At 35.7% G+C, this 23,349-nt stretch overlaps 2 protein-coding genes and 1 long non-coding RNA gene across 4 annotated transcripts; 2 read left to right on the forward strand and 1 right to left on the reverse strand.

Moving 5' to 3' along the window:
- Window positions 1–1,857: 1,857 nt before the first annotated feature.
- Window positions 1,858–4,587, reverse strand: LOC121236820. The gene is made up of 3 exons (XR_005934816.1): window positions 4,439–4,587; window positions 2,107–2,580; window positions 1,858–1,946 (listed from the first exon to the last, which is right to left on the reverse strand). It is a non-coding gene; the product is annotated as an uncharacterized LOC121236820 (long non-coding RNA).
- Window positions 4,588–12,971: 8,384 nt separating this feature from the next.
- LOC121237808 (importin subunit beta-1-like) lies at window positions 12,972–17,651 on the forward strand. 2 transcript variants are annotated; one of them, XM_041134691.1, is made up of 3 exons: window positions 12,972–13,146; window positions 14,246–16,671; window positions 16,790–17,651. In XM_041134691.1, exons 2-3 carry the CDS (start codon window positions 14,252–14,254, stop codon window positions 16,986–16,988), a joined length of 2,619 nt encoding a protein of 872 aa, XP_040990625.1. In that variant the 5' UTR covers window positions 12,972–13,146; window positions 14,246–14,251; the 3' UTR covers window positions 16,989–17,651. The 2 variants fall into 2 exon arrangements, with proteins under 2 accessions (XP_040990625.1, XP_040990624.1); XM_041134690.1 differs by lacking the exon at window positions 12,972–13,146 and adding an exon at window positions 13,629–13,781.
- A 138-nt stretch (window positions 17,652–17,789) lies between these two features.
- On the forward strand, window positions 17,790–22,670 carry LOC121237809 (beta-amylase 1, chloroplastic-like). Its single transcript, XM_041134692.1, has 5 exons — window positions 17,790–17,965; window positions 18,573–19,165; window positions 20,950–21,160; window positions 21,248–21,364; window positions 21,588–22,670. Exons 2-5 carry the CDS (start codon window positions 18,630–18,632, stop codon window positions 22,371–22,373), a joined length of 1,650 nt encoding a protein of 549 aa, XP_040990626.1. The 5' UTR covers window positions 17,790–17,965; window positions 18,573–18,629; the 3' UTR covers window positions 22,374–22,670.
- Window positions 22,671–23,349: the final 679 nt, after the last annotated feature.

Raw genomic sequence — 23,349 nt, forward strand, 5'->3', positions numbered from 1 at the left:
GAGCTGGCATGGCATAGGGAACAATCGTCAACGGTCAATGTTACTATAATTCATATTATATTATTAGCATCATTCACATTAAAATCTATACTTTATTGGAAAAAAAAACACATTAAAAAAGTAAACTGAAATAGTCACCAATGAAAAAGTCCACTACACAGTATCTTGGAGATTCGAGGGCAAACTATTTTTTTTAATTATTATTTTTTTTGTCTAAAATCCTCATTTAAAAAAAAAAAAAAAAAAAAAAGATATTCATTAACATGTGATGTCTTCGAAACATTGAGTAAAACAATAATATAAATGTGAACATTTTTTTTTTCGTGGAAAAACAGTATTGGATTTAACGTTTTAATGATAAAAAAAAAATGGGCTTGCCCAATTATCACATTTCTAGGTTTTCTTGTATCCTGTGGAGACATTTCAGCTATTAATTTATACTGGTCGGAAGTCGCGTATCCCTACAGTGTAGGATAAATTATTAATCATATTTTTTGGATTGCGGAGGTTTTTAGCCGTTGCATTATTTGACTACTAATTGTAGAAAAATTGAACATTGATTAGAAAAGAAAAAGGTCGTTATAGAATAAAGAGAAATATTACAATTATAAAAATATTTCATTTATTTTGTGAAATATATTTTCGACTAAAATATTTCTCAATAATAACCTCAAGGGGTTGACCCAAGTGATGAGGACCTTGATCTTGGGGTATCACTCCCTTCAAGGTCCAAGATCCAAGGTTCAACACCTCATAGGTGCAAACAATCATTTGAAGCCACACTCTTGATAAAAAGTTAGTGATTTATAACCAATTCCGTGCAGGAAATTTTTCGAGAGTATGGTACACGGGCTGAGATTTACTTTGCAGGGATAGGTCCAAAGGGCCCAGCTTTGGAAAGGTTACCTGATATAAAAATAAAAAAATATTTCTCAAGAATAAAATATAGGAAGTGGTTTGGATTTTTCAAATTTAAAAATTATATAAAATATCAATCGATATGAGTTTTCAAATTCATCTCAAAAATTAGTTTACGATTGGATGGCGTGGGTCATGGCTAAAAACTTATACAGGCAAGGTACTTCGTTTCTTGTATCCAAAGAGACGTTACAGTTATTAAGTTATGATTTGTTGTCTTTGTTACATCAGATAGTTGAAGTGTTACAAAAGCCTTGCAGCATGTTATTTAGTTATTACAAGAACCCTTTCAATAACGTGTTGAAATAGATGAAGTCTCATTTGTCCCATCATAGATTATCCAGCGAGCAACGAATAAACATCATCTACAGCTGATGCCAAGGAAAAAAAGAAACAGAACAAGTTTAGGTAGCCTTCATTACTTAGGAAAATGCAAGAAGTTTCATTGGCCCCATCATAGATTACCCAACAAGCAAGAGTAAAGCATCATTTGCAGTTCATTCCAAATGTAGAGTGGAAGCAACATGGGAACCCCATTATATTTGACATTGCCTACGTGTAGAGCCCACAATCAGAATGAACCCAGCAACTCTCTTTCTCTCTTAATTACACTAGGTAATTTTGGAGGAGAATTACAAGGAACTTGGATCTTCCAATCTCACTATCAGCTTGTTGATGAGTTTAGCCTCAAACAATGGAAAAGTTCTGTAGTGTAGCCCTCGTACCATAGGAGAGCTTGAATCAGCAGGCAGCATATAACAAAAATCAGAAACAAGACAGGCTTCTGGTTTAAAATTTGAGAAAATGCATTCTTGATCTCTTAAGCTTCCTCAGTAGCATGTCCTCAGTTATGACATTCAGACACAATCGCTGTTAGTCCTGGTGCTCTACTATCTGCTGACTTGGTGCCCACGAGGGGGGGGGGGGGAATCTCTTTACTGACGGTCTAGTAGTGAAGGCGTTAGCAAAATCTATCTTCTGGTCTCAAGGCCTTTCAAAACAACTCCCTTTGAACAGCCAGAACCAGTCTGCAATTTAACATTCACCAAACAGATTAGATTAAATGGAATAGGCTTTGTCTATTGTGTAGGCGGAAATTTTATAGAAGCAAAATATTTATCTCACTAAAAGTTTTTAATATTTTAGCAAAAATTGTGAAGGTATATCCAGGATACATAGGATACATACCAGTATCCACAACTCCGAATTCCCCACACTTTTCCACCATATTTTTTGTCCATTTTCCCTTTTTTCTTGTAGGCATGGTTGGTTCTGATCCACCTCCCAGCAATGTCTTTGGCCACTGACCTTGTTTCTTTATATTCCAGATCTTGCCATTCCCTCAACTATAACATCTTGAAGTGGCATCCGACCATTGGGAAAGTCATAGTTGTACAAATTCTGTTCGGTCATAGATAGCCAAAAAAGAAAAAAAAAGAAATGAAGAAAATATTTAGCATTCAAGCATTTCCTCCCCCTTACCCACACAATAAAATGTTTGGAAGATGTAACCATAACCACAACCATAACCAAACCTTTGTTACTGATGGTTGATACACAGGCTTGACTTGCAACAAAGTCTTCCTTGAAGTGTAAAATGAGTGGTCATATAGATCTGATCATACATTGTTGAGAATGAATAAAGAGCAAATGCTGCTAGAACTGCAAGGCACAATATCTTTAACAAGACATTCATTCCAAATGGCTTGATGAGTTGGTGGTTCATGGTTCACAGCACACTACATTGTACAGAGCTCTAGTGATCAAATAGGAACCTAATCAAGAAGAAAATGTTCAAAACATACTAATATTTGGTCATGGTAAGCTAAGGTGCGACTATCATGGAGGACAGTGAAGAAGACATCTAAATTAACTTGCTATACAATCACAGTTATGCCAGATAGTTGAATTTTCACTTTGTCTCTGCTTATTCAAACTCATAGCCAATGTGTCTAACTGAACGCCTCTATTGTTTGGTCTTGATTTGTGTAAACCAATCCAATAACATTTGCTTCCCCTAAAATAATAGATAACAAAGGAACATCATGAAAGCCAAAACACTATAATTAGAAACCGGCCTCTTATTTTTTTCCTTCCAAAAGAACATGCTTTGGACAAATAAACTGAATAACTGTTTTTGGTTTCCCCCCTTTTAATACACTTTACTGTTCAAAGGGATAAGAAAATAGTTATGTTATTAAGTGGATACATACTTCCATATAAACTTAACAAACAAACTGCATAATTAGAAGAGGTTTTTAGCAATAAAATAGTTAAATCCCCCATATATGGGTTTCTAGTTTCTACAAGTAGCATAGAAACCAACTAATTAAATTACGAACGATAGGTGCATATCCAGCCATTATGGCCATTCATGAAGCTGGATGCTTTATCTTTGTCCTCCATTCCAAAGCAGTTCATTGAGTATTTTACCACAAGCACTGCTAGTGTTTCCTCATCAATTAAGATACTAGTAAATGGTAGGGTTTTAAAGGAACCTTAGACCACCTCAGATTTTTACTGGAATCACAAAAAACCCAGCATTGTTTCTTTTTTGCAAAATATGTGTCAGCAATTTATTAATGAAATGTGGTGTTTATATAGGTTTACAGTAAGACTTCCAGCTAATATTAATACTTAAGGATAAGCTTTAGACTTCTATTAAAATAAAAACAGCTTAATTGATGAGGATGCCTAACACTATTTACTAACAAAGAAATGATATTTGTCATTGTGAAGTGAGCAAGGGCCGCACAATCCCTCTGAAAAATGTGAGTAAATACAAGACCCACGTAAAAAAAACTAAATTTTTAATAGTGAACCCACTCTTTTCAAAAGGATTGTGCGTCGCTTGCACACTCCACGATTGTATCTAGCATTACTCATTATAGTTTGAGTTTTGACATTTCAAACAAGAAACATTCCAAACACGTAACATATATCACAAGAAAAATCATACAACAGGAAAACTTTTCAAACACAATCTGTGTGTGAAACACATCAGAGTGAAACAACTAAAGAGTAAAGATGCTCAAAGATTCCGAATTGACTCCACGTTATAAGCCATAAGAGTAAGGTAAAAATCTTCAAGTGGGTTACTTTCTCGGCACCGAGAAAATTATCCAAGAAGTCTTCCACAATAATAATAGTGTCTAATTTTCACGACTAAATTACGAAATCTTAAACCATTACCCTTACTGCCTATCACCATGAACCATAACAACCAAAAAGATAATTAAATTGAAAAAAATTAGCACGAAACTCTCTCTACAACCACTGAACCAGACATAGAGTTAGCAATATATTTTCACAACAATGGAATCATAAATTATGCTAATGTTTATGGTCTTTTAAAGCTCCTCAGTTGTCCCTTCTGTTCCACACGGTAAAGCTTTAACTTTGATAAAGCTTTCAGAAATTGGAACGATATAAAGGCATCTGATAAAATCATCACCGGAGCAGTCTCTCATGGTACGCCCAATAACTGTGACAAATAGAACCAGGAAAGAAATAAAATTACCGAAAATAAATCTTTCAAGACCAAGCAGTTCTCAGCTAAGTCTCTGCCGGCGGATAATCATACAACCATGAAGGCCAACTTCTTTTCGTTTGACATGGATGGTGAAATGTTTGCTTTTATAGCCAGGGTTTCTCGAGGAGGCCTGCCTCGCAGATTTTATAGTGGATTACTTTTTGAATAGTGAGACGATAACAGAGGGTTTTTAGATGAAAAAATTGAAAATTAAATAAATATTATTGCAAAAATTGAAAATTGAATAAATATTGTGTAAGAATTTAAAAAAATTATAATAATAATATAAAATAAAATAAAAATAAACCATTTTTATATCCAAAAATGACTTAAAGACAATGTGGATTAGGGGTGAAAACCGACGCCAACTGACAAGAAGAAATAGGGAGGAGCAATCGACCATAACAGGTTGATGGAGAGGAGAAAAACCAGTCGTATCAACTCTCGTGGTTCACGGTCGGTTCTCAATTTGAGCTAGCGGTATGGTCGTCTGAGAGAGTAGAGAGAATTGCAAAAGAGAAATAGAGGATGAGAGAAACTGAAAATGAATCAGGAAAAAAGAAAGAAAAAAGAATATATAATATCGAAACGACACCTCAAACCAAACGGCGTCGTTTCACTTATAATACCAAACGGAGTTGTTTCAGTTGTGTTTAAAACATAACTACAAGTATAAACGACATCGTTCCACTTGTTCCACTTAAACTACAGGCACAACTTAAATGGAACAACGTCATTTCATATATAAGACAGAAACTTATATATATCATCAGCCGGTTCGGCAATTTAATAGTGGTTCAAAAAGGAACCGAACCAACCGACGTCAATTTAAGCAAATATCTATTGCATGCCAACCGGTTCTTCACTGGTTCTTAACTTCGACAGCCAATTCTAGTCAATTGTGGCCCGTTTGAACAGTTTCTGTACACCCCCAACGTGGATTGCTTTAATTTTGTTGGCATAATTTTACTATAAAATATTAACATCTCAATCATTACCCGTAAAAAAATTGGTTTCAAATTTTAGTATTCTCGTTTATTATCTTCGTAAAATTGTTTTAAACTTCAGACCCACAAATTGTTAGAATTTCTACATAAATTATCCAACTGACACCATACACTTTCGTTAATTCTAGTTATTAAGACGGATGAAAAAATTAGTAATGTCAGTTAAGTCTTAATAGTAAATATAGAAAATCATATTTTGATATTTAGAATTCAATATATCAATTTTAATAATTACAGTATAAAATATAAATCTTTAATAAACTGAAGATGCACCTTTTTAATATATACATACATACCATTCCGCCAGGTTTATTTTCACAGATAAGATGAGATGAGTTGAGATAAAATTTAAAAATTAAATAAAATATTATTTTAATATTATTTTTCTTTTAAAATTTGAAAAGATTAAATTATTTATTTTATTTTGTGTAAAAATTTAAAAAAATAGATAATAATTAAATAAGATAAGATGAATTGAGTTGAAAATACTTATAAAAACAAACGAGTTCTCACACATGCTTGGACAAATGAGAGGTTGTACATATAACTCCCATGAACACGATTCTCATGTTTAAAAAGCACAAAAAATATTAAACTACGAGTAATGATATACCCACAATATTTTGTACAACATATTGTACAACAATGTATTAAATAAAGAGTATTTTTGTAAAATTATGTTACAATGTGAGTAAATCATTTTCCTTTTTCTTTTTGAAAAATGTTGTACAAGCCTCGAATGGTCAAACTCCAGAAGTGAAGTGTGATGCATATGAGTAATATAACCCCAACAAAAAGAAGGTTATGTTACACGTAACACAGTAATGGTGATTGAATTTTAAAGAAAGAGGCAAATTACAAGACGAGTTACATATCAGGAAATAAGGAGACCAGTTCGACATAGTGGTTGGTGATCATATTTCAATATAAATAAATAAAAGTTTGAATGGATAAAAATTTTGAGGGGATAAAATTTAATTTTTCAAACTGTACTAAGTAGTAACTCCTACAAATGACTGGGTACAGGCAAGACACTCTCCAACAATCAAAACATGCGAGGTTCAAACAAGAAGAGAATCAACCAGGCCACGGAATTATATACTGGTAAATTCATGCTGCTTTGTTGGGGGAAGATGAAACGAAATAAAAGTTGAAAATAGAATAAAATATTATTAAAATAATTTTTTAATATATATATATTTTAAAATTTGAAAAAATTAAATTGTTTATTTTATTTTGTATAAAAAATTTTAAAAAATTATAATGATTAGATAAAATCAAACAAATTGAGTTAAGAAGACTGAAAACACACTAGGCATTACAATCCTGGTAAAGTTCTCTTTCCATGGCTGGAGCTCTTCTCGAGCAATGCTTCTTAGAAATAGCAGTTGGAAGTGAGCTTTCCTTTGATGATAGATTAAACTAGAGTGCGTTAGATACATACACACACGCGTGTCTGTGTCTGTGTCTGTGCTTGAAGAGGGAACATTTTGCTTACTGCGAAGAGTTATATAGCTATCCTAGAGACTTTCAGGTGCCATTAGGGTCAGTTTGGAACTTGAACTGACCTGAAATCAATTTAATTTAGCCTAAAATTTAAGTTAAATCTAATATTTAAATACCCAACTCTAAAGATTCGTTTGTTTTCGCAGATAAGATGAATTGAGATTAAACTTAAAAAATTAAATAAAATATTGTTATAATATATTTTTAAATATTATTTTTGTTTTGGTATTTAAAAAAATGAATTGTTTATTTTATTTTACATTGAAAGTTAAAAAAATTGTAATAATTAGATGAGATAAAATATTTTCTAAAAATAAACGAGAAATTACTAAATTCATCTCAATTCAAAAATTTCTTTACACTCTTTACACGTAGAACCAATAACATTTTTCAACTCAACACATTTTTATCCGACCAACCCACAATTTTACACATTTTCACCATCCGGAACAGAGGCAGAAGCCTCAGCTTCCCAATGTCGTTATTACATTGAAGAGGAATAAGAACAATAGTTTTCCTAGTCTGTTCAGGAAAGAGATGCGATGTGCAACGAGGCCCCGTGAATTATGCCAGCATTCCTCCCCACCACTGACATCATACAATCATTCTTTCAATTTCGTTACTTCTCACAACTATCACAATCAACTATATATCGGAATTTCATTCTATTGACTAACCCATCCAAAGCCCAAGAACCAAACCAATCATTGACAAGTAAAAAGACTCTGAGCCAGACAACAAAAAGGCAATTGAACTCTGCTTAGCTTAGCAGGAGAGATGGATCACATATCACAATCACCAATTTTAGAGCTAACAAGTGAAATCATTAAAAAAAAAAAAAAAAGAACTAGGGTTGTGCAGCTTTTGCTTCTCAAATTATTCAATCAAGCATGAACCATCACCGAATAAAGAATCAAAAAACTAAAAATTTTCAGAAAAAAACAAATCAAACCTTTTTATAAGCAGCAATCCGATTATGTCCTTTGGAAATCCATGACAATAGGCTATAATTCACGCACGCAAACACTACAAGACACATCAGCGACGATTCTCGCGTTGAAAAAAGGGAAAACCCTAATTTTACATCAAAACAGAGGGAATTGGAATACCGAAAAGGGAAAGAGGGGGGATCAGACGGGGAGATCGGCGACGTCATTTTGGGAGTCCTGGTGGTGGAGGGCAAGTGGGCGGTCCATTGGGACGTCGTCTTCGTCGTCGTCGGGGTCGGTGGTGGTGACATTTAGGCAGGAGAAGCGCTCGAGGGAGGAGAAGAAGGCAGAGACCACCGTGGAGCCCACCCAGCTCGCCACCTGGTCCAGCGTCTCTCTCGATATGATGCTGTTGCTATTCTCCTCCATCTTCTCTTTCTTTTTCCTCTTTTGGGTCCAACTCCAAACTGCTGCAATCTGAAATCGAGCTCCGTTTAAAAAGATGTAGGTGATCATGAAATGGGTCAAATTTCGGGTCGAGAGATTCAATTCTCAGTGTCAGTCGGGTGCTTACCATTCAAATACCAAAAAAAATTAGTAAATGGGTAAACTCTATTATTATCATTTTTAAATTTTTACGTAAAATAAAATAAATAATTTAAATTTTTTAAATTTTAAAATAAAAATAATATTAAAAAAATATTATTTTAATAATATTTTATTCAACTTTTAATTTTAATCTCAACTCATTTCATTTTATCTTATCTCATTTACGAAAACAAACAAAATTTTAGTTAATTATCTGGTAAGATTAAATTTTATAATTTATTTTTTAAATTAAATTACATCCTATTTAATATGTTTAACTTGATAATATAATTTTTTAAAAATATAAATTAAATAAAAAAATCTAGAATATTCATCATAATTTTTTCATTCTTAAAAACAGAAGAGTTATAATGTATGTGGAAGTAAATTTCAAAATATATTTATTAAAATATGCTATCATTAAATATAAAACATGAATTTTGACGAGATTGTTTCCCTCATCTTACGTTAGATATCTTCTTTTTTTTTCCCAACCATAATTAATATTATAGATTTGAAAATGTTCTATCAAATGATACCGGATATAAATGCTTTATCAGAAACATTTTTTGAAAATTGAGCTAAAAAAATATTGAAACGGACTCTTTTTTCACTTGGATGGCAGAGACCACGATATACAAGAAGATCCAAAATAATGGGTTCGAAGATCGTTCACCGTACGTGCATGAGTAAGGTGTAATCAGTATCATCCGATTTAGTTTTGGATAAAATTTAGAACTGAATCAGTATACGTCAATTGTATATTTTTAAAAATTAATTACGCACTGATTAACCTTTTAAATCGATACTTTTGATTTTAATAGTATTAGTATTAAGGCATAAAATTTAAATAATATATTAATATATTAATATATATATTAATGTATACTAATTAATATATTAATGTATACTAATTAATTAAAATGAAATATAATTAATATATTAGTGTGTATTAGCATTACTAATATGTTATATATTTATTAAAATGAATATGTTGAGAATTTATTAGGCCATCAAATATTATTAATATATATATATTATGTTTAAAGCATATGATTAAATAAACTTTCATGTTTAAAATTAAAATTTTATGCTATAAATTATAATAATATTATCTTATATATAATTATAATTTATATTATTATATATAAATTTTACATAATATAAAAATATTATATATGATATTAAAAAAATTTAATTGAAAATATCTAATATGATAAACTGAGCCTAAAAAGTATAGAACCGGTACCGGCCAGTTTTGGAATTACAAAAATTGGTTCCGGATTGGGCCGGTCCAAAACCTGATCGGTTCTACCGATTTAGACCTGTCCGATTCGATTTTCAGGTTAAATTTTACACCTCTATGCAAGAAAGCAGCCCTTGATAATTAATACGCATCCATGCAAGAATCACAATCAGTAAAGTTAAATGCATTTGTTCTTGTTCTCTCATGATACTCAATAAACAAAAGGATTTTTAAAGCTCGTCATGTGAGTCCTCATCTTTCTTAAAGATCCAATTATTGATCTAAAAATTTCAAGACTGCTGGATATTAATTTAGTTAAATCTTTTAACTCTCAGGGTCATAACATTCTGCCACATTTTTAAATCTGACATCCATGGCGGTCCACTCTATCGACATTGACCCAGTAGTAGCCATTTCTCTTTTGGCTGCTTCACTAATCTATTAGTATTTAATGATTTAACATTATACCCATACATAGTATCAAAGCATTTTAAATTTTTAATCTAGCCTATATGTCGCCCCTTCCGTGACTTAAATTCATGACATGGTCCATATTGTGATACTAATTATTAAAGATCCAATCATTGATCCAAAAGTCTTAGGATTATAACACATTTTTCCTCTGATCCACCACTCAGTGCCCTACCCGACCTCTGGTAAATAACGGTGATGATCAAGTTGCGAACAACTTCCACCTCTTTGAGCTTCTCGTTGTAGTCCTCTTTCTTGACACTGGTTGTCGTCAAGCCATTCAGGGGTATCTTCTGTTGAAGTTTTGACATTGTCCTTCTCATCAGACTCGAGCTTGTCAGTAAGCTTGTCCTTGTTATTTATCTAATTCTTCTTGTTATAAACGTAGGTCCCCAGGCTATTACGAGCATCAATCCTCTCATTCACCTTCGTGTCCTCCTCGACAAACTCTTTTTTCTTGACAACCATTTAGTCAATCTCATCGCAACCCTTATTTTCTACCTTTATGTTAAAAATACCATTTGCATCGATTTCGAACGCCAACTTAGATACACAATTCTTGTTGGATTTGTGGAGCCTGCTTTACTCTTGTGCCGGCCTGATTTGAAGACCCAACCTGATAATGATATGTTACGGTATTTTGATGACCCAAAGCAGACTTTGACTGATAGGGTTCGGGGCATGCTCATAGGAAAAATTGTGGACCATGTTTGTGACTTGAGAATCGCTAGATAGAAAGTTCACTCGACGTTTGTGCGACAAGTCGTTTGAGCGAAATACTGGCTCGATAGGTCGCTCAAGCAAACAGCAGACATAGAGTTTACTTGAGTCTCACTTAAGTGAATAACTAATAAATTGTGAAATTATGATTTCCGTCGCGAGCGCGCGTTTTTGTTATGAACAGTATGCCCGGTTATGAGCATTTGTAATTTCGCCTCACATTGTATTTTGATATTCCTCGAGATAATAAAATCTTCTATAGTTTCATGGACGTAAGTATGTTACCAAACTATGTAAATCTTGTGTCGTATGATTGATTTATTGTTTTGTTTTATTTTCTTGCATCGTTTTCACAGTAGTTCTAGAAAGCAACACTTGATTGGACTTCAGACAACATAGAAATGCCATACCTGAATGGAATCAACAGTCTTCTGATCCTGGTAAGTGGTGAAAACCTGAGATTTCTTTGTTGGGATAACAGTGTTCTTGGGATCAACTTGGTCATCACTCCATCAACAGTTTCAATTCCAAGGGTCAGTGGAGCCATGTCCAGGAAAAAGAATATCTGCATTCAAAATGCCATAAACACATTGTCAATTGACTCAATTCTGCCCATATTTTCCAGTTACTCTCTCTTCGGCAATGTTAGTACCACCTTATATATAGATAACCTATTTGCAAGCATAATAACAGAAGATGAAAGTAGTACCTTTTGTTTCTTCACCGCCCTCTCCACTCAAGATGCTTCCATGTACGACAGCACCATAAGCATGTGCCTCATCTGGGTTCACACCCTTGTTCGGTTCCTTCCCATCAAAGTAGTCCTTAAGAAACTGTTGAATATTTTGGAATCCTGGCGTTTCCACCAATAAGAACAATTCCATCGATCTAGTTCTTCTCCAATCCAGCATCTTCCATAGCCTTTTTCACATATCCCGTGGTATTTCTAAACAAATCATTGTTCAGCTCCTCAAACCGAGCTCGGATCCATGGTTTAGAAAAGTCAATACCATTAACAATGAACTAGTATAACTATTATAATTACTTGTTGTATACATGTATTGAGTGCTTTAATACAACTAGTATTTGAGTAATGAATAGTACAAGCATATTTCGATATAATAATTAACACTTCTACTACTAGGATATTATTGAATATAATTTATTATATGCATGTATGATAAATATATAAAATAATTGTAACATATATTCTATATCTTATATCTAGTAATATTGGAGTCGAAATCGGAGCTCATCAGGGAAACACTTTGCTTCTGTCTCTAACTCCAATAAAATTTTTCATAAATACTCTGACTCCACCAGAATGGAATTAGTGTAGAATTGATACCAAAGTTGGAAAGTCGGATTTTTGGGATTGTGCTTATTGATGCAGTAATTCATCTTCAAATTAGGAATTTGCGTGATAATGAATGCAACTCTTAAGTCGGATTTGCGTGAAAAAAAAAATGCTAGTATGATTTTCAAATGTGTACATCAAATGCATTTATTCACATATTTTAATTTTTTTTTTATTTTTTCTTAATGATTAAGAAAGTAACTATTAGTGAATTTTTATTTTTTATTATTTAATGGTTAAGAATATTTAAAAAATATTTAAAAAAAAAAAGAAAAGAAAAAAAAGCATTTGCAATGATGTACACATTTGAGATGCACATTTGACGTGCATTCTGGCATTCACCCAGTCCTTGCGAAAAAGGCTGAAAAAACAGAGGAGGGAACGATATTTTAAAATTTGAACTTTGAAACAGTAACATATTCTAAACCGTTGGATATATAATAACGGTCTAGATTTTGGAATTTCAGGATCCACAATTTGAGAAAAATTGCAGAGGATCTAAATCTGATAATAATACGCAGACCACAACTCCCACCCACACCAACAAAAAGCGTAGTTTATCATACAACCAATCATACAATCCCTCTACAGATCAAAGGTCAAAATTAGACATGGCCCCACAAATCTGATCAATCCTACCCCTCACTAATCACCACGCGAATACGCGCCTGAGTTTCGCGTGTCCAAACCCAAAGACCAATTACGAAATCAGATATAGTTATTTTTTGTAAATCCGAGCTTTACATTGGCGTCTGTGCTTTTCCCAGACTCTCTGCTAGGGTTCCAGAGTCGCCGCTTCATCCTCCTCCTCCTCCTCCTTCCATCGTATTGACCACTCGCTCGCCGAGTCCACTCGCCAACTCGCCAACTCGGTATGAACTTTCTTCCACCTCATCCAATGGTTCGTGTGCTCTGATGACAGTATGAAATCCCTGATCTGAACAAGTTTGATCTGGGATTTATCTGTGTGGTTTTGCATTGAGTTGTTTTATTTTCGTGATCAGAACCCGTAAATCAGTGTTTCACAGCTTGTTTTGAATCGATTTTTCATGCTGCCGCTCTTGTATATGTCACGTGTAAATGGGCTATGCCCATCTTTCTCATCAGTAAAATTTCTGTTTACCGATCAAAAATAAAAGTTTGGGGAAAGTAGAGAATTTGGAAACTTAGATATCTGATTTCTTGTTCTGGGAACTCAGAGAAACAAAATCGATACGAAACTTTGCGGTCTGCCTTTTTGTATTTTTTTTGTTCTTTTGGGCACGCTACCGTGCCCTAGTGCTTGCTTAGCGCAGTGTTTTACTTGTGGAGAAATTGGACAGGTATAATAAGATGTGTTTACTCTGCATCTGATTGTTTACTTGGTAAACAGACGGAATGATGGATCTAGGGTTCGGTTAAATTTTGATCGCGTTGATTTACTGGAGCGTTCTATTTTTTCGATGACGACTCCGTTGATCGTCACTGGAGGCATATAAAGAGAACTGATTGATGTGATTTTATTTGGGTATCATTTTTCTTTTTATCACACATGTTAGATTACTTATGCAGTAATTTTCTCCAAAACTTATTCATATCGGATGAGTGTTGTTCCGCGGGGGGGAATTAACAATTTTATTAGTGCATGGTTTGGACTTCTACTCTGTTGCCACTTTGTATGGACCGGTTTATAGGTCTTGGTTTGCATTTCTTTGGCCATAGTGTCTTTTTTGTCTTCTTCTTTCTATTCTTCAACAATAGCTTTTTCCTAACATAGGTTGTTCTGTTTTGGGTCTTGGTTTTCTCAATTTTTTTTTTGGCCATAATTATTTTAGCATTTGAAAGTCATATTGGTTAACCAGTTTAGGGTTTAGAATTACTTTGCGAGTTACTTCAAATGTGGGGTTTTGATGCATATATAAAGCTGGTATTTGATTCTATAACATATATTCCAATGTTGTCTTATAAGCTGATTCAAATTGTTGATCCCAGGTTCAAATGGCAATGGAGGTCACTCAAATTCTTTTAAATGCACAAGCAGTAGATAGCACTGTGCGCAAGCAGGCAGAAGAAAATCTAAAACAATTCCAGGAGCAAAATCTTCCAAGTTTCTTGCTCTCTCTTGCTGGGGAATTATCCAATGATGATAAGCCTGTTGAGAGCCGTAAATTAGCTGGTTTAATTCTCAAGAATGCCTTGGATGCCAAGGAACAGCATAGGAAACTTGAGCTTGTGCAGAGATGGTTGTCATTGGACACCTCTGTGAAGGTCCAGATCAAAGCATGCCTGTTAAAGACCATCTCCTCTCATGCTCCTGATGCTCGATCAACTGCATCTCAAGTTATTGCAAAGGTTGCAGGTATTGAGTTGCCTCATAAACAATGGCCTGAACTTATTGGAACACTCTTGTCTAATATTCACCAGCTTCCGGCTCATACCAGGCAGGCAACACTGGAAACTCTTGGTTATATCTGTGAAGAAGTTTCCCCTGATTTGGTGGATCAGGATCAAGTAAACAAGATACTTACTGCTGTAGTTCAGGGTATGAACTCTTCTGAGAGTAACAATGATGTCAAGTTTGCTGCTACTCGAGCATTGTTCAATGCACTAGGTTTTGCGCAGGCAAACTTTTCTAATGATATGGAACGAGATTACATCATGAGAGTTGTCTGTGAGGCTACTCTTTCTCCAGAGCTGAAGATTCGACAGGCTGCTTTTGAGTGTTTGGTTGCTATATCTTCAACTTACTATGAAAAGTTGGCTCCTTATATTCAAGATATCTTTAACATCACTGCTAAGGCTGTGAAGGAAGATGAGGAACCAGTTGCTCTTCAAGCCATTGAGTTTTGGAGTTCAGTCTGTGATGAGGAGATAGATATTTTAGAGGAATACGGAGGTGAATTTAGCGGGGAATCTGACATTCCCTGCTTTTACTTTGTTAAGCAGGCACTGCCTGTTCTTGTCCCCATGTTGTTAGAGACACTACTTAAGCAGGAGGAGGATCAGGATCAAGATGAAGGGGCTTGGAACATTGCGATGGCTGGAGGCACTTGTTTGGGTCTGGTTGCACGCACCGTTGGAGATGATGTTGTCCCACTTGTAATGCCATTCATTGAAGAGAACTTAACAAAACCAGATTGGAGGCAAAGGGAGGCTGCCACTTATGCCTTTGGTTCCATTCTGGAAGGACCTTCCCCCGACAAGCTCATCCCTCTTGTTAACATAGCCTTGAATTTTATGCTTACTGCCCTAATGCAAGATCCAAATAACCATGTGAAGGACACTACTGCCTGGACTCTTGGAAGAATGTTTGAATTTCTTCACGGGTCAGCTTTGGAGACACCCATAATTACCCAAACAAATATTCAGCAGATTATAACTGTTCTCATTCAGAGCATGAAAGATGTACCAAATGTTGCTGAGAAAGCCTGTGGTGCTCTCTATTTCTTGGCTCAGGGTTATGAGGATGCGGGATCTTCATCTTCTCCATTGACTCCCTTCTTCCAGGAAATTGTTCAAGCTCTTCTGACTGTTACCCACCGAGAAGATGCTGGAGAGTCACGCCTCCGCACTGCAGCATATGAGACTTTAAATGAAGTTGTGAGGTGTTCCACTGATGAGACAGCCCCAATGGTACTGCAACTAGTTCCTCTCATTATGATGGAGCTCCACCAGACTCTTGAGGCACAGAAGCTTTCATCCGATGAGAGGGAGAAGCAGAATGAATTGCAAGGGTTGCTATGTGGTTGCTTGCAGGTCATTATACAGAAGCTGGGATCGTCGGAGCCAACAAAATATGTCTTCATGCAGTATGCTGACCAGATGATGGCCCTCTTCTTGAGAGTATTTGCTTCCCGAAGTGCCACAGCTCATGAGGAGGCTATGCTTGCCATTGGAGCTCTTGCCTATGCAGCAGGTGCTGATTTTGCAAAATACATGCCAGAATTTTATAGGTATTTGGAAATGGGTCTTCAAAATTTTGAGGATTACCAAGTTTGTGCCATTACAGTTGGTGTAGTTGGGGATATATGTCGGGCACTGGAGGATAAGATATTGCCTTACTGTGATGGAATAATGACTCAGCTCCTAAAGGATTTGTCAAGCAATCAGTTGCATCGATCTGTGAAGCCTCCTATTTTTTCATGCTTTGGTGACATTGCTTTGGCAATTGGGGAAAACTTTGAGAAGTACTTGATGTATGCTATGCCCATGCTTCAGAGTGCAGCAGAACTATCTGCCCATGTATCAGGTGCTGATGACGACATGTTAGAGTACACCAACTCTCTGAGAAATGGAATTCTAGAGGCATACTCGGGGATTCTTCAGGGATTCAAGGGCTCGTCAAAGACCCAGCTATTGATGCCTTATGCACCTCATGTTCTCCAGTTCTTGGATAGTTTGTATATGGAGAAGGACATGTAAGCTATGCTGGAATCTTTACCACTCTGTTTTTTTTATCTTTTTTATCTCTGGATTCCAACCTTTCCATTACCCATAGAAAAATAAAGTTTCTGACCTTATTTGTTTTCTTTTTAGGGATGATGCGGTGTCTAAGACAGCAATTGGGGTCCTTGGAGATCTAGCTGATACCCTGGGTAGTAATGCAGGTCCCTTGATTCAGCAGTCTGTGTCAAGCAGAGACTTTTTAAATGAATGCTTGTCAACTGATGACCATATGATCAGGGAATCTGCTGAATGGGCCAAGTTGGCCATCAGTCGAGCCATTTCTTTTTGAGGCAACTGCTACTTCATATACTCTACTTCTTTGCATGCAGTTGGGTGTGTTGAGTGCATACATACAATGAGTCAGGTCTACACCATTTTTGGGAGCAGGTCTTTGGGTCGTTCAGGTGGCAGTATCTCTCTCAGCATTGTGGCGTCGGTGTTTTCGTAATTTTTCATTTTAGTTTTGCATCGCCATTGAGGAAGTCAGCGGTGACAACCCCCCATGCATTTCTGCTACCTTGGCAGAAAAAACTTGAACCATAATTTACAGAAGTTGAATGTGTTTTAATGGTATGGGAGGAATGTGATACGAGAGACCCAATCTCACCCTGCCTCATCGAATGGGTTAGTGATAGTAGTTCCATTTGTTTGGAGTCTATGGTGCTGAAGAGTTGGTCAGGAGTTGGGGTTGGAGCACTTCAGCAGCAATGTAGAAGCCTGCATTCATTTTTTAAAAATCATTTGGCCTTTTTTTCCTTTTTCCCTCACCAAAAATTCGGTGTCTTAAAAGTATTGCATTGTTACAATTTTCATAGAGTTGGGCATCTTGCCTGTTGTACTCATGTATACACTTGGTCATTATGTGGGGTTGGCGAGAACAGCATGATATTAGGTTCATATCATGAGTTGGTCATTTTTCATCATCATTATATTTACTGTGGTTGTTTATTTAGTGGGTATTGTTCAATAGCATGCTGTTTATTTTGCTCCTTTTTTCTGCCTTATTATGTCCATTCTTCTTGTATAGCTATTTTTCAGTTGCATTTTGCTTGGTTACAGAGTGCGTATAAAGATTTCTTTTTTCTTTTATAAATTTGGAGTTCCAGTTATGTATTCCTGAACATTAATCATGTAATGTCTCTTCACGAAGAGTTTTTTTCCCTTTGGATATTATTCCTTGAATGGTAAAGATATACACTTCCCAGCGTCTGTCAAATTCGACTATTTCCCAGTTGAGGGTGTTGTTTCTTCCTTTGTTTTGTTGAGGTGCGTTCATTCCTCTGTTCTAAAGGAAAAGAAAAAGATCTATTGCAGTGAATGAATGGTCTGATACACTATAGCTGGGCCGGGCATCATGCATGTCTGCAGTCATGCTTGGCTTTGAAATTATCTGCTTATTTCTTATGGATTTATTTATTTTTTCTTTTCAATTCCTAAATATTTTTCGTTAATTAAAAAAACAGCAGTAAATATTTTAAGTTTTTACATTAGTTCTTTCTTTCTTTCCAAAATCAAGGTTTAAAATTAATGCTGAAATTCTTGGAAATATAAGTATAATGATATTAAACTCCTTTTAATTAAATTCTAAATTTTATTTGAGTTACGGTAGATTCAGTTGTAGAGTGCGAATGAATCCCCTAATCTTTTTAAAAAATTATAAATTATATTATCAAAAAATTAATATTTTTCGTGTAAATTTACAAAAGATAAGGTAAGGTAGCATTTACGGTGACCAACTCACGCGCCACCAACAACAGCGTCTGGCGATTAAATTGATAAATTCTACCTCGAACGGCGAAGATCATTCTCCAAAGCGATAACAGACTTTGGTGTAGATACACCCGACTAACTTCATTTCGTCTCTCTCTCACAGACACGTTTCTGCGAGAAGTACCAGTTTTTCTTGAAGCCCTAACTGTAAAATCCTTCAATGGCGATGGCATCTCCGTCTACACCAAGTTTTTCGGCCTCCTGCTGCTGCGCTCGGACCAATTCGCCTCCTTTTGCTCGTTTCCCTTTTGTTTCATTCAATCACCGGGTGGTCCTACCCCACCCTTTAACTCGTCGACTTGCCGTCTCGTCCAGGCTCAACTCGTCCAATGCCTCCGGCCCCGGTGGGTCCGTCTCACCTGACAACGGGGACTACGAACTCTACCACAAGTTCTCCAGGCAGCGTCGAAGGGGAGGGCCGCCGGTGTTCGTCATGCTCCCAGTAGACGCGGTGGGCCCCTCCGGGAATTTACGAAGGCTCAAGACCATGCCGCAGTCGTTGAGGGCGCTCGCGGCCGCCGGAGTCGAGGGCGTTGTCATGGAGGTCTGGTGGGGCCTGGTGGAAAGCAAAGTGCCTGGGGTTTACGATTGGCAAGGGTACTTGGAGCTTGTGGCGCTCGCGGGGCGGTTCGGTCTGAAGGTTCGGGCTGTCATGGCTTTTCACGAGTGCGGCACTGGCCCCGGCGATCCTCACTGGTCAGTCTCATTCTGATTAATAATTATCTTTGGTTGACTTCAGGCATGTTCTTGAATTTATTTTCTTTTTCATTACCAATCTATTGATTAATTAATTGATAAATTTGTTGAAGGTAGTGTTTTCTTTGTATGGATTAGATTATAAAATTTTAAGTGCATCTTTGAGATTGGGTAATACAGCTTTTAGCTTAGGGTTTATAGTTGTACTTAATAGAGCTTAAGTAAAAAGAAGCTCTACTATTAAAAAGTTATTTATATTTTGCTAACCATATGTCTAAATCACTTTCAAATACGTTACATTACATACTTATAAAAAAAAAACATTTGTTTAGAAACAATATAAAAAATTTCTTTTTTGAGGAAATGACATAAAATTTCATTTGAAAGTTGTAGTGTCATGCCCGTGATAATATCAAAGGGAAAATCTGTAATTATCTGAAAGTTGTATAGATATTTTCATCTACTGGCAATTTTTTTAAAATTGAAATTACGTTTCGCATTATCCGGAAAAGCAAGTATGAGGAAAAACATCAAAATGATTGAAAAAAATACTTTTTTGCTTATTTGATATTGAAAAATATTTTAATATGTAATACCCATACAATCTAATTTTATCATTATAGAGCTTTTAAGGCTATTTAAATACTTTTTTAGAGCCCTAACGCAACCCCAAACAGGCCTAAGCGGATTAGGATCTACATTTTCTTGAATCAAGTTCTTGAAATTCTAAACATAATTTATAGGAATGCCACTCTTCACACTAAGTCACACCGATTGATGTGGTGCTTCTTAGGTCAATCATGACTTGAAATATGCCATATCAGCCACAGTGACTCTTTATGCCTTATTTAGTGTAAAGTAATTTCTTTGATTTTTAATAAATAGATTCAGATTTGCGACCTCAGCATACAACTTACTGTTATTAGTGATTTGAAGACTTTATATGTTCATCCCCTTGCTTGCTTATGCATCAAGAGGCCTTCAATGGTGCATTTGTTGCTGAACACAAAGTAGAGAACTTCTTGTTTGATGTCTAACTTTCAGTGTGGCACGTATTGTCATATACCAGAAGTATATATCATCCCAAGATTACTTGTAAAAAAAAAGTATATATCATCCCAAGCTTACTTCTATAAAAAAAGTATATATCATTTAACGATTCAAAATTTTTTTAAGAGATACAGCTGTTGATGCAAAACATGCATTTCATAGCCTAACACCCTTGATCCATGCTATCTTCTCCTCATTCTTGTTGATGGCTGTTATACAAGGAATAAATATTTTGGTATCTCTAGCATGTAAAACTATAGTAGCTAGAATGGTGCCTTGTGATTTTAACATGGTCAAATGAGGAATACAGGGAATTGGTTGCTCTGCGAATTGGAGTCTTTTGAGGCATTGCATGAACTTAAGGACCTAAACGGCATTGATCTAGTAATCAATACAGGGGATGTATACCCTATATTTTGGCATTGGTTTTATTTTGGCTCATGTTATGTGAATCGCGTTTTAAATTTGAGATCTATGTATTTTTTTCATCAGTCTTTCATACTGAGAGGAAGTCCTTAAAGCGTGAGCTGTTGATTGTTTCATCAACTTTTATTCAATAGTAGATGCTAATATGATGATTTCTTGTTGTCATTTTCCCATTTGTATTCATTGTCTGCTCTTATTTGATGTTTGGTTGATATTCTTTAAATTTTTGGTTGCGTCTTTATTGAGTTTTTCCTTCAAATGCTGTTGTATATGGCCTACTGACTCTTAAACTTGTCCTTTTATCGAAGGATTCCTCTTCCTCTATGGGTAATTGAAGAGATTTATAAAGATCCCAATTTAGCATATGCTGACAGATTTGGAAGAAGAAACATGGAGTGTATTTCCCTTGGGTGTGACAATCTTCCTGTTCTGCTAGGGCGATCACCAATACAAGCATATTCAGATTTTATGAGGAACTTCAGAGAAACATTTAGACCGTTTCTTGGGGTTATCATTACTGTAAGATGATAGCATGGAAGTTTGGCATAGTCATAGATTTACCTCAATAGACAAAGATGATCAACGTATTGACTGTTCACTTGGCAGGGAATTCAAGTTGGGATGGGTCCTGCTGGTGAACTAAGATACCCTTCGTGCCCTTCCTCAAAGCTAGTGTCATCTTGGCGCTCACGTGAACTTGGAGAATTTCAGTGCTATGATAAGGTAGGCAGAAAGTTCAGTTTTTTTCTTTTCTTTTTAATAAGTTCCACTTTAGTTAAAAGCTTGTTCTTGAAACCTCTAGCCGTAACTGGAGAATCTTGGACAGATGACCAATATATAATGTTGTAATATTTTATCAATGAATTAAAAAAATCATACTGTATAATCAGCTGTTGGATTGATTTCATTCCATTTTCCTTTTTTTTCCCCAAATTGCTTTTGCCAGTATATGCTCGCATCTCTAAAAGCTTGTGCACGAGAGACTGGGATGAATGCATGGGGAAATGGGGGGCCCAGAGGTGCAGGCAACCTAATGCAGAATCCTGACTACACTGAGTTTTTCAGAAGCGATGATGGCTCTTGGAGCACAACATATGGTAAGTTTTTTCTTGAATGGTACTCAGGAATGCTACTGCTGCATGGAGAGAGGATGTGTAGAGAAGCCGAAACCATTTTCAGGGGTACTGAAGTTAATACCTCAGCAAAAGTGGCTGGTATCCACTGGCATCATGGGACCCAATCCCATCCATCAGAGTTAACAGCTGGCTATTACAAGACCTTGACCAGAGACGGATATCTACCAATTGCTCGCATGTTTGGTAGGTATGAATTTAGCATGTGTTGCGCATGTTTTGAAATGCAATATGTGGAAGAGAAACAGATGAACCCAAACAGTAGCCCGGAAGGTTTTCTAAGAAAGCTTCTCTTGGCCACTAGGGATTGTGATATACCCTTAGAAGGTGAAAACTTTGGAGTCAGTTGGGATGATGATTCGTTTCAACAGATGCTAAAGACATTGAAGTTTTTTCCAAATGGTATAGAAAAGCCCTCCACATTTACCTTCATGAGGATGGACAAAAACATGTTTGAATATGGGAACTGGGTTCGTTTCACTCGTTTTGTGAGACAAATGTCTGATGCCAATATTTTTCAAGCCAAGCTAGGTTCGGGAGGTGATACAAATCAGTCTTCCATGTCGTATAAACCTGGATTGACACTAGCATATTCTTAAACAAGCTTCATCCACTTGCACCGTCAAGGCGTAAAAAAGAATATACTTCTACTCATATTTGATGTGAGTAACTTATACATGATGTTGTGAAATGTGTAGTGATGCCTGATTTTTCCAATTGATTATTTTCCTTGTTTTCTCTGAAAGGGCTGTTTTGCTGTATCATAATACAATTCTGCCTTCCCAGTATTTTTGAAATGGTGGGCTTATTGTCAACTAATGCTTCTTTCTACTTGACTGTGACACCCGGATGGTGATTTTTGTTGCTTTCAATAATATTATGCTTTGAACAGTTAATCGAATTTTACTAATTTGATAGTATGGGAAATTCTTAGATGACAAGATTTTGTGTTCTCCAAAGTAATCAATTATGTTTCAGCTCATTTCATGTAGAAAGTCAATAGGAGCCAATCAATTGATCTCTGCTGTCTATGATGGTTTCCTGCACCTCCAACTAGTTGGGCAATGGTGGGATCCTAATCCCATAATTTATTTTTTTGCTAAGTACTTTTTATAATTGGAGATTTTTTTTATCTCTCTGCATTTTTTTTTTAAAAATTGAAAATACTGCCAACAGTTTGAAATGTTTTAAATACCTATAGCTATCTGAGATGATATTGTTGCTCATTATCAACACTGCTTCATTGTGAGGTTGCCCACGCTGGTATGTAATTCTACCTCATAAATACCCCACCATATCCTGCATGTGTTTTAGAGACTCCAACCTACTTTGTAGGCCCAGACAGAAATGATACTGCTTGCCCTTTGGATCCAAATATCCTTTTGGATTACAGTCACAAGCACACACATGGTTTGTACTAATTATGCTTTTTGTCCATATTTTAGGTGAAGATAAGCTCAGAGCTCATAAAGCAAGCCATACAGATAAAAGCAAGTTGATCTCATTATCTTAATGGATGCATGGACAGAATAAAATTCAGCTACAATCAATGAAAGAGATCATCTTTATCCCAAA

This window comes from Juglans microcarpa x Juglans regia, chromosome 6S, assembly GCF_004785595.1.
Source record: "Juglans microcarpa x Juglans regia isolate MS1-56 chromosome 6S, Jm3101_v1.0, whole genome shotgun sequence".
In the NCBI taxonomy this organism is placed as follows: domain Eukaryota; kingdom Viridiplantae; phylum Streptophyta; class Magnoliopsida; order Fagales; family Juglandaceae; genus Juglans; species Juglans microcarpa x Juglans regia.

What these genes read in the sequence shown, in the direction of transcription:
- LOC121237809 (XM_041134692.1), top strand. Translation starts at nt 18,630, where the DNA reads ATGGCGATGGCATCTCCGTCTACACCAAGTTTTTCGGCCTCCTGCTGC. An exon ending in GGCCCCGGCGATCCTCACTG is followed by an intron (nt 19,166 to 20,949) that starts GTCAGTCTCATT and finishes CTTTTATCGAAG; the next exon opens with GATTCCTCTTCCTCTATGGG. An exon ending in TTCTTGGGGTTATCATTACT is followed by an intron (nt 21,161 to 21,247) that starts GTAAGATGATAG and finishes TTCACTTGGCAG; the next exon opens with GGAATTCAAGTTGGGATGGG.
- LOC121237808 (XM_041134691.1), top strand. Translation starts at nt 14,252, where the DNA reads ATGGCAATGGAGGTCACTCAAATTCTTTTAAATGCACAAGCAGTAGAT. An exon ending in TTGTATATGGAGAAGGACAT is followed by an intron (nt 16,672 to 16,789) that starts GTAAGCTATGCT and finishes TTTTCTTTTTAG; the next exon opens with GGATGATGCGGTGTCTAAGA.